This window comes from Aptenodytes forsteri, unplaced genomic scaffold (genome assembly GCF_000699145.1).
Source record: "Aptenodytes forsteri isolate BGI_AS27 unplaced genomic scaffold, ASM69914v1 Scaffold96, whole genome shotgun sequence".
In the NCBI taxonomy this organism is placed as follows: domain Eukaryota; kingdom Metazoa; phylum Chordata; class Aves; order Sphenisciformes; family Spheniscidae; genus Aptenodytes; species Aptenodytes forsteri.
This window is the reverse complement of record NW_008795029.1, coordinates 8,647,871-8,659,306: the sequence shown is the minus strand read 5'-3', so window position 1 is coordinate 8,659,306 and position 11,436 is coordinate 8,647,871. Positions and strand designations below refer to the sequence as shown.

The 11,436-nt window shown below is 42.1% G+C and overlaps 1 protein-coding gene across 1 annotated transcript in view; it reads right to left on the bottom strand.

Moving 5' to 3' along the window:
- Positions 1 to 11,436, bottom strand: part of AFF3 (AF4/FMR2 family member 3) — a 345,664-nt gene that overhangs the window by 3,971 nt on the left and 330,257 nt on the right. The window contains 4 exon segments of the mRNA XM_019471217.1: positions 2,735 to 2,828; positions 5,205 to 5,276; positions 7,324 to 7,460; positions 10,122 to 10,185. Of these exon segments, the coding sequence (XP_019326762.1) occupies positions 2,735 to 2,828; positions 5,205 to 5,276; positions 7,324 to 7,460; positions 10,122 to 10,185 (367 nt within the window).

The following is an 11,436-nucleotide window of genomic DNA, read 5'->3' as shown; positions in this document are numbered from 1 at the left end:
TGGACTCGATCTTAGAGGTCTTTTCCAACCTCAATGATTCTATGATTCTATGATTCTATAATGTTTAGCAGGCCTCACAGTTAGGAAAACAGATTCTGTTTCAGGGTTTCAAAGACTGAATTTTCTTAACTTCAGTGCTAGCTTTTGGATTTTGTTGGACCAGTGCCAGCAAAACTGCGTGTCACCTGGTATTATCAGCTCTGTTTCCATATACATAATGATCACATCCCCTCTTAACCTGTTCTGCAGTAAGCTGGACGCATCTCCCGAGCCTCTCTTCAAAAAGTTTGTTTTCTCAGTTTTGACCTGTCCTCTGAACTGCTTCTTGTGTTCTCACATCTTTCATGTGCACACCAACATTGGCTGTATTTCAGCAGTGATCACATCAGTGTTGTATGTGCCCTGGCATTCTTCCTGCATTTTGACACTGGGCCTTCTACATCCCAGGTAAGTGGTATGAAAAACAAGCTTTGGAGTGTCCCACAGGGGGTTCATCCTTCAATGGGTTTTCTTTTTCTTTTGGCAGAAAGGGCTAAGGTGTGAAAGGAAAAAAAGGAAAAGTTCTCATTTACCATCCTAAATAGAACCAACCTGGGAATCCTCGGCATTTGCTCCTTTCACAGAATAGTTTCTTTTTTTTTTTTGCTTTTGTTTTCTGATCTGTCTCAGAACTACTGGCCTTCATCTTTCTAGTGTAATGGAAACTGAGTACATGTTATTTACTTACAGAGTTGGAGGCAGGAAAATATGAAAATCGAAGTGGAGTCAAGGATACTTCCGCTGTAAATGTAATCAGCCTCTGCCTTACTGTACAACTTCCCACACCTTTTTTCTCATGTTTTAGGTATATTACTCCAGCCTCCTCCCAGTTCTGCACCAGAAAGGTGGGGGTAAGGATTCTAAAGAGTGTAATGTTGTAAGGGACCATCTCTTATCCCACTTTGCTTACTGCTACCCATTCTCCTGGTTTCTTCATGCTCTCAAATGCGTCGGGCCCCTGAATATCTGTAGCTTCTTTCTAATTCTCCACTGCATTGATTTTTTTTATAATGGAAATAAAATACTTAAAATGAGATTTAAATAATCATTTTGTCTTTTCTAAAAGAAAAGTGTATCTAATTTTCCCTGCAAATGCATGTGACAAGGTTTAAAATCTTTCTTTTATTGATATATATGTGGAAGTTCCTAATGCAGTCAGCATTTCACGTCACTTGGTTTTGATTGCTGTTAGATACTAAATATGAAATGAGTAGAGAATTGGCTTGTTTTCCACTAAAAATTATAGCAAATGTTTTTTTTTTTTCCATTTTTACTTTCAAAGGTGAGAATACTTTCTAATGTGAAACTACGCTATCATTATATCAGCAGGAGCTCTGCAAAAAAACAAGCTCATCTTGGCTATAGCAGAGTGTAAGTCCATTTTATGTTTGCTGTGAAACAGTTTCTGTCTGCTAGTAGACATTTTACATGGTTGAGAGCCTGACCATCCTGTTCTTAATGCAGGTATTCTCTGAACTGGTAAAGAAAAATAAAGTGCTGTAATAGGCACATATTTCTTTTCCCTGAAATCAAGTCATTGTTAGAGAAACATAATGTGTTGAATTATATATTGCTAAATTTTTAGAAGCAATTACAGGGACTTCAATTTCAGTTTGACAATAACGGATCTGTCAATTTCCTTCACTGTCTTCATGTGTTCAGAATCTGGTCATGAGCATTCGTGCTTGTATTTGAATTTTTTTATTAACAAAATGTCAAAGGATGGATGTTTTTCATTTCAAGGTACCTCCCAACTGCAAAACAAACAACCAACAGAGGAGCCTGTGTTCAAAGACAAATGGCTGTTCAGGTCCCCCAAAAGAGTTTGTTTTAAAGCTTGTACTTTGTAAAGCTTGTACATATGTACTTGTATGTACGTATTATTTTTTTAATTAGAAAGATAAAGGCTAGTTTTGTGTTTGGAGATGAAATGCTGGATGGACTGACTGCTAGGTGAGCTCCACCTGAAAGGCTTTTTTCCTGAGATACTTTCCAGAGAAAGGTTGCCTGCCAAATAAAATATATTAAAATACTTTGAATGACTTCCTGTCTTATTCAAAATAACCAGGGTTTGGACCTGGCAGAGAGTGGAAAACAGATGGAGTAGCAGGCAAAGCAAAGGAGGAAGGGGAAGCCAGCAGTACCGTGTCAAGTACATGGCAGGCGGTTTGGTTGCCCTCTGATGCTTTCGTACAGCTCTCACTGAAGGCAGCGTGGGCTGTTTGCCAGTTCCTTGGGTAAGAACATGTCCCACTGCACTGTCCTACCTATCGATGCTGCTAAGTGGAAGCCCTGCAGCTGAGGACTGATCTAGATCAAAGTCTTCAACTCACAGGTAGTCTAGTGGGAAGTGTAATCCTGGAGGGGATTCTTAGAGCAAAATCTGCAAAACCTATTTGCAACAGAGCTGGATAGCGCTAGACAATCGACCAAGAATAATCTGAAAATACCTGTTTGTTAGTACAATAATAAATTTCGCATCCTTCATGAAGGGACACGGTGTGCATTTTGCAAAGAGGGGCCCTTGTGAAGACAACAGAACTGACTAGAGATCAGGCGTTGCCATGGGAGTCTGTGGTAAAACTCTACTGACTTCACAGGGGAAGAACTAAGCCCAGCACAGCTACTGTTTTAGTAAGATGCTGTACTTCCTATAATGACACACTGATCTAAAAACATGTCACAAAGAATGCACCTTGAAATACTCAATAAGCGCTTTCGAATACTTGACTGCATGGTCTCTCTTGAGTCGGAACATCCTCCAGTACAGAAGGGCCAGGCAGCGGTAACTAGAACAAAAGGGAGAGCAGAAGGTAAAGCGTGCCCCCTGAACAGAAATCCCAATTAATTATCTTTAATTCTCAAACTAACGCAGAGTGGAAGGCTGACAACACCTTGCTTACAGTTTTTATCACCATTTGTTTACAGTACTTCACACTTTGCCATGGATTCATGAGCAAGGCTAGGTGTTACAGCCACTGACAAATGCTACCAGTGAGGTACTAAACAAACTATACTCAGAAGGGTTTGCAGGTTTGGGTTCCCAGGCCTTGACTCTGAGTCGAAGTCTGCACAATTGACCAAAGGCCTCTCCCGTGAAAAGGTCATTACAGGCCTGGAACCCAACATATGCATTTTTTTTAAATTTCTTTTTGTAAATGCAAAAGCAGCCTTTTGGGGTGTCTTATCCCGGGACTTTATTACAACAGCCCGGAGCCTGTATAATTAACTAGAGTTATAATGGGTGTATTTTGTGTACACCAGTGGTCTCTTCCAGCAGCTGGAGATAGCTGGGAAACAGGGAAACCTCGGACCTGCCCACATTTCACTGACCACGGTCCTCAGTGGGAAACCAGAATGGAGATTGTGTTGGAGCCTGGAGGTTGTTCCTAGGCCACCTGCCTGATTTGTTCCCCAGGGGAAACCAGCAGTGGGCTGAAAAACTCAACGTGCTGTACTGGAACTGTCTGACCCCGTGCTCCTCATTAGTCTGCAGAGAGCCGCACACCTTTAATGCTATGTAATTAGATGAGAGTAATAGCTGTTAACAATAATGATACATCACAATAACTGATAATCAGCATTCAGGACACACAAACTCTTTCCTTTGCTATTGGCTTTAGGTGCGCTGGTCTATTTTGCAAATCAAGAATCACCACCACCTCTTCCCAGCAAGCTTTTTGATTGGCAAGTGTGGGATTGCCCGTCGGTAACACAGCTTTCGAAGCAAAAATCTGGCGTGTTTTGCTTTTCCTTTGGCAGCAGAGGCCTTATTTTTAAAAGCAGTATTCGGTCTCCGAGCCAACCTGAAGCAGCAGAAGGTGCCTTGAGTTTGGAAGCGCAGGGCGCCCCCCGCCTCCCCGCGCCCAGGAGCTGCCCGAACCTCAGCAAACCCCTCGAATTAGCAAATCTCTCTTGGAAAAAAGTCCCAGCCAGGGTTTCCCAGCCCGTTCGCCTCCCGTCCCGCGGGCAGGAGGTGACTTTCTGCCTTCGGCCGCTGGAGGGCAGCCTCTCCTTAGGAGAAGCGGAGCCGGGCGGCCTCGCAGAGCGCCGTAACTCTCGCTCTGTCGCCTTCACAGGTACGGCGCGTAGGCAACGGGTGCCGCTGGCTGGCAGAGGGTGCGTTCGGAGTTGCTACTCGCCGCCCGGAGAAGGCACCGTCTGCTTTCCCTCGCTCTGACCTTTCCGCTGCGACAGATGCGGCGGCTCCGCCCGGGCGGCTCCGCCAATTCGGATGCGGCTCCGCGCACGCCGGAGCGCTCCGGCAGTTCTGAGCCACCCTCCGGAACGTGGCTTTATGGGTTTTGGGTTTGTTGTTTTTTTTTTTTAACCGTTCCTTAGTCGTTTTCCCACCTAAGCGTTTTTAAAGCAACTGCCGTGAATGCATTCTGGGCTCCTCCCGGTGGCACAGCAAGCCGGTGACAAAGAAAGGGCATTGAGGAAAAAAAAATTGCATCTCTCAGTATTTTGTTCTTTTTTATACAAATGATTAATTAGGACTCCTTATTTATGGAGGCTAAAGATGCATTTAATTTGGATTTTTAACAGATGGTTAATAGATGTTAAAAACACACTTGCTGATTGTAAATGTCCACTTACTGAGAATCAGTAACCATGTAATAGGTATTTTATGTATTAGCTACATAGATACTAAATTAAAATTCGATTTTAATAACGTTTGATTATTTTACTAGCAATCAGCAACCATCCTATAGAATCTAGGGTGCGTGCGTATATATCTAGAAATCTCAATTTAGAAGGTAATCCAAGAGGCTTAATTATCACCATCCCTGTATCTCCCTTCATATAACATAAATATAATATACGATTATTGAGCCTAAAATGTCAGCCACAAAAGAAATTACCGAGCTATTGGTACAAAAGTACATCACTCATAAAAACAACAAACCATCAGGCATTTAAAAATTAATTATGCTGACGCACCGTAGCTGACCTGCCACACTCAATAAGTATGAATTGCTTATTTACAGAGACAGAATGCAGACCTGGTACAGTGATACAAGGGCTGGACCCTCCCGGAGCAGAAAGTATTCTCTTAATTTCAATAGACAACATAATCCTGTCTGGCTGCATCCAGCATCTGATTTTCAAGAACTGGCTCACTGCAGAAAAGAAGCCTTTTGAGGAAATCTTGATCTACTAACCATAATGCTGCCAGCTGTTTGTCTTCTGGCGTGGCGTTGGGGCCTGAGTGGGTTTTTAGTCTCACTGCATACCTTAAGCAAAAGGAAAAAAGCCAATGTGAGTTAACCGAGACAGCTTTATATTACTGATCAGAGCGCTAAGCTGGCCGATGTCATTTGATCTGCCCCCTTATACATATTTGCTCAAGTTACCAGACATACATGTGCTTTTTCTGGTTGTGTTTCAGAGCTATTTTGCCATTAGCAGTGCCTCCCCGCACTCTTTAAACAGCAGTAACTCCCTTGAACTCCGTCAATCCAGAGGGGAGCCTAGCTGGCGAGGTGATGCTGTCCTACCACAATAACTTCTGCTGCTGTGGAGACCCAGTTACACAGAATTTATGCAGAAAGGTTTCCACAGCGTTTGAAGACAGACGGCCTGCCTTGAAGCTGGTGCTGCCCTCACCCTGCCAGTTCTGAGCGTGTCTACGCAGATTTGCTCCTCCAAGCAGAGCACAGCAGAGGGGGAACATGCGGCTCAGAGCTATTTTTGCTCATATGACATTACATTCAAATTCTATAAATATTAAACATCCACAGAGGTAGCACTGTTGTTTCAAGAGTGTATGTGCTATGCAATCACAAATTAGTTTCTGGAAATCTCAGCTTCCAGCTGAATATGTGAACAATGGACAAGGTTAGGACAACACACAGCACTTCTGGGCTCGCTTCCAGAAAAATACCTGTTCCCCATAATTAGCTGCTTGTGTTTTTTCTTATCTTTGCCTTCAAACTTTAATCCTGGTACCTGTGCAAAGATTCAGCATGAACGTTTTGTTTCAACAGGCATACCTAGTAAACCACCTATTTTTCTGAGCTGCAGCAAGTGAGATCAACAGCAATTCACACTACAACACAACCACAGCTACACACGCTATTGAAAGCTATGGATCTGCAAGCAAAATTCATTTCCAGAGTTAGGACCGTATATTTACCATCATGAGAAAAGACAGGGCAGACAAAGAAAGAGCTTTCTGCCTTTTGAAAAGAAGAAGGGAAGAATTGCGGAGATGGGATGTACTATTTCTTACTGAAAAAAACCTTTGATTTTGTTTAATAACCTTCCAGTTAGAAAGCTGGCCTCAATCCACTGAAATGCATGAGAAGACAGCCCTAAGTGGAATAAAATGCCAATGGAATTGTTAACATGCGAGGAAATCATTGCATCAACACTAAGTCCAAAAGAATGCAGGTGTTTCAGAAGCTTTGCTCCATTGTGAATATGATTAACAATTAAAATGTTTTACTTCCTATGAACTTAGTCCTGACAAGAGCTGCGTGGTTGACTGTGCACTAGCAGTGCGGCTTTCTCTCCTAGTGTGGCCGGGCTCGCTCTCTTGCAGAGAGAGTCACTCAGCTGCTGGGATGATTTTGACCTTTGTGTTCTCTACCGACACTGTAAATGATGTTAACTATTAGTACCAACTATGACCTTTGTGTTCTCTACCGACACTGTCAATGATGTTAACTATTAGTACCAACTATAAAGGAGGAAAGGACTTAAGAGACAAACTTCCTTCACAGGGACTTGAGGGTGGGACGGAATTCTAGACTGTCCTGTTTGGAGAGCAATGAAGGTGACTAAGTATAGGGGTCTGCTTTAGTGTGAGCTGGACTGCTTTTGGGACTCCACTGGCTACAGTAGGAGCATACACACCACATGGACCTTGAGTGACCATTTTTCTATCACTGTTCACATCTTCTTTCAGGCAACCATTAAACTGCAGTCTTAAACATGTTGCAACATTTTGCAAACTAGCACTCCATGAGAATGTTTTGGTATTATGTATTATTATTTTTCCCTTTTGAGTAGCACGGGACTTATACCATGAAACTCTTGAAGTAATTTGCAACTCAAGTAATATGAAAAGCTTTGGGGTTTTTTTTGCATTCTACACAGTTTCCTGATTTAATTTCCATAGAAATCACAGATGATACATACATATTACATATGACTGACCAGGCATTTGGGAGGACCTCATTTCTCCCCTTCTACTGTATCTAGGGAATTATGTGATGATGTAGATGAGCATGTTTGCACAAACAGAGTAACCCCTGAGGTCATCTCTTCCCTTCCTACCTGATGAGTTCAACTGTTTCTGAATACATTGTATAAGGGGATTTAGATTCCATTGGGCCTTGTTCCATTGCATTTCCACACTCAATAAACGATAGTGCTGCTTCTGCATAATTCAGTGCCTTTCCAAACTTTTCCACCTAGAGGAAAAAAATAAGGACACAGAGAAATAGTGTAATCATCAAGATATGGTTATATTTGATGGGATTTTCTCAACATCAATTGTAAACTTGACGCAAGTTGGTATATCTTCAGATTCACAAATTTTCCTTCAAGAAAACTAAAACCCATCAAACCCTGTGCATCAGTGAAAATCATAAGATACAGAAAGTAGAGCTGAAGAAGGCTACAGAATGCTATTTGGTCCACACTCTTGTGTCCAAAGAAGGATCAGCTCTGCCTACGACATTCCTGATCTTTGTCAAAGCTCTTCCAAGTGCTGGAAATTCCACAAACTCATCAGGCCTTTTGTTCCAGCTTTCATTAAAAAGGGTTTCACATACGTTTGCAAATGTAGTTTTTCATCACTCAACGAAGGTAATGATTATTGTGAACTAAGAGAATCAGAAATAATACTTTGACTACTGTCTCTCTTATTCAAAGGCTCATCTCTGTTCTCATGTCTTCTTTATCCCTACCATTTTCAGCCCTGCTTGACCACAGCCTCCTCTTGTCAGGAATTTGCTTTCTATATCCTCCTCCTCTTTCAGGGACTGCTCTGCTCCCTCAGCTTCTCCTGCCATCCTTCTTCCTTGCCCCATTTCTTCTCCTATTTTCAGTACTTCTTTGACTCTGTGTGTGTATTTGTGTACTTATACACATATACGTACATATATGTCCTCAACGACGGTGTATATGCAAATGTGCACATAATGTTCATATGTGTACACTTACATACCACTTATCTGCTCTCAGAAGTTCGTTTTTGATGTGGATAGAGGTGAGTCATACTAATACCTCTCTGTCCTGACTTCTCTTTCCTTCAGTCAGAACTCCTGTGGTACATAAAGCCCATTAATGGACTGGATGCATTTGGTTGAAATCTGATGCACACAGTGAAAGGTTAATGGACCTTATTCTTTTCCGAGGGATAAAGATTTTAAATAGTAACTTTGGAATGGCACACTGGCTTCACTCTATTTTAGGTTCTTATATGACTCCCATTGCGATCATACCAGAGAACTTCACAAACTTTTTATTATATTTCTCTCCCCGGTGCTCTTGTGCGGGTGGAGGTGCTATTATCCCAATTTCACAGATGGGGGACTAAGGAGCAGAGAGACTTAGAGTAATTTTCAGGCTGCTCACTCTAAGTGCCTATGTTAGGTATTGCAGGGCCAAAGTAGGAGCTATCGAGCCCAGCAAGGTGATTCAAAGTGCCTGGAGGCACTTTGGCAATATGGCAATTCCTCCAGGATCCCTACACAGTCAATGAGGGAGAGGAAGTACCTGCAAAGAGTGATTCACAAGGTGTAAGTAAGGTGCTGGTCCACTGTGTACGGAAGCTGAATGTGAAGGATGTTTCAATCACCTAACACTGATGGGAGGCTATTTAAGCTGTGCCTAAGTGACTCTCATGCAGGAAACTTGTAGCAGAGCAGAGAATAATGCTCGCACCTCCTGTTTCTGGGAGTCTACCATAAAACCATTTCTCTTCAGGCTAAGAATTTCCTTTGCATAGTAAGTGATTTTTTCCATTCTGTTTAAAGCAACACACTAAAATGCACCATTTGTACTTCTCCACATTTTTTTCTGATTTAAGACTCACTTTAGAGCAATATGGAACTGAATAAACCATGGAAATTTGCGCTAATAAACTCAGGTAGAGTGTAAAACTCGGTGTTAGTGTCCTAAATTAAGGGCCTGCTTCTGCTTCCTTGGCTTTTTTACATTCTGCACAGCTGAGAAAAAGAGGTGAAGAAACAGAGGCTCTGAGCTACCTTTCTTGTTTCCTGCTGCTGTGACAACAAAGTGTCTGTCTGACAGAGCAAGGCAGGACTGCAGCTACTCCCGCCTGCAAGCCAGCCATATTAATGCAGGGTCCCACCCCATATATTGCAGGTGCAATACGTGAAGAAGCTGTGCTAGCTTATTCATAGTGCTGGACAAACGTAGCCTTGGAGAAAGCTGAGAGACGGCTAAGCAGAGCTCTCCTGGAGCACTGCGTACTTCATTGCACCCATTTGTTTGGGAAGACAAGCATCTCTTTAGTGCTCCATATAACCTCAGATTCCCCTTTTTCAAGTGGGTCTTACCGGCTACATTTTTAGACAGGTCACAGCCAGGGCCAAGAATCTCTTTGCTGCAACAGTCCTTTGTGTGCAACGTGTTCCTCTAGGGTTACACAGATTCCTTGTGTGCTTCTGATTACGTTAGGAGAGGTCTGCCATGAAACCAGGATTCTTTTGGCACTGAAGAGCCAAAGCTCTTTAAAAAAAGTACTAATACCTCAGCCACCAGACCAAATTTGGGAATGCAATTATAGGACCTAGCCAGCTAGTTAAACTGAGAAGATAGGTATGTAGATCCCTTGTGCAGCCTCCATTACTATAGTTACTAATTAAAGCAAAGGAATAAGTGGAAAGTTTTATTTATCCAGGCCTTTATCTCGGTAAGTCATTATTTGTTAAGTCATAGTTTATTGGGCTATGAACATCTGATTATACAAACATTTCTTAATTTAACAAGCCTAGCCATCCTTATAATAGATTTTATAATTACCCCAGCAATACTGCACTGATGAAGAAACTGCATTACAAAAATAATTTGGAGCAACATAACTGGAAAGAAAATGTTCTCACCATTGCATCTGCTTTATGCTTCTTCCGTTTAGCTTCCTGCATAAAGTAATCTGCATTGTGTGGCCTACCAGGGGAAAATAAGAAGACATTTTATTATTTTCTGAAGTGCAGAATATTTTCAAGTTATTTTTCCCTTATTTTAAACCTGATTTGCAAACATTTTTAATGAAGAAAATACACTTATCATGTAACCATGCATCTTCTATTTCCAAATTGCTGCCTGTGGAGACAATAGCATTTATGACTGTTCTCATTCTTTAGAAGTCAGTGATTCAAAGCAAAAAAAAGCTAATAAAATGTGTTTTTATGGATTATATAAACTGCTTCCCAAATTAGTGCAGTTTTGATCTGCAAAACGGATGCAAGTGTTAAGTGGAACAAGTTATTCCATCTTCTCCTCTCCTTGGTGCTTGCTTACCTCTTTTTCTCCTCCTCTGTACATTGTCATTTGCCTTGGCTTCTCCCTCCTCTCAAAACAGATGTGTGTTTAATCTCTCCGCCTTGAAAACATGCATCGAACCTGCTTGCCTCCACAACTACCATCTCACCCCCCTTCTCCCTCTTATCTGTAAGCACACTGAGAGTGCTGTTTACTTTTGCTGCCTGGAGTTCATCTCTGACTCGGTGCTGGGCTGCCTGCTACAATTCCACTGGCATTGCTCGTGCCAATTTCTCCATTGATTTCTCCTCAAACAGATCTCAGAGACTCCATCCCTTCCTTAACCTACCTGACCTACTGCCTGCAGGGCACCAATTCAACTGCTGTCTCTGTGCTGAAATTCACAAGTCCGTTTCTGATCCAGACTTATCCACTTCCATTCAAGCTGAAAACACAAACTGATGTCTCCTTGGAAATGTCTGGTCACCACCTCAGTGAGCTCCTCATGACTGAAGCAAATTTCTTCATCTCTTCCCACAAACTCTCCCTATTGCACCTTTCTCAGTCACTGTGGAGAATAGCCATTTGCCATGTCATTTCAGGCCATAACCTTGCATCTTCAGTTGTTGCCTCTCATAAAAGTCTTCATATTTCCTGACCCTGCAGATTCTTCCAGTCTCATATACGTGGGAGATGGCCGCCTTCTTTCTCTACTCAGCTAAAACATGTCCTGGTTCTTCTCAGCTTGTACTGTGGTTACTCCCATATCCTCGTCTCTCTCAGAGAAGGAAGTTCTGCGTTGCAACATAGTTTTCTTAATATTGGTCACAATGCCATCCCTTTGCCCTTATCTAATGAAAATGAATTATTCCTGAGTAGTCAGAGTATGAATTCTGATGTTTTTACCATTCATGCTTTTAAGTGCTTGGTGTTGTA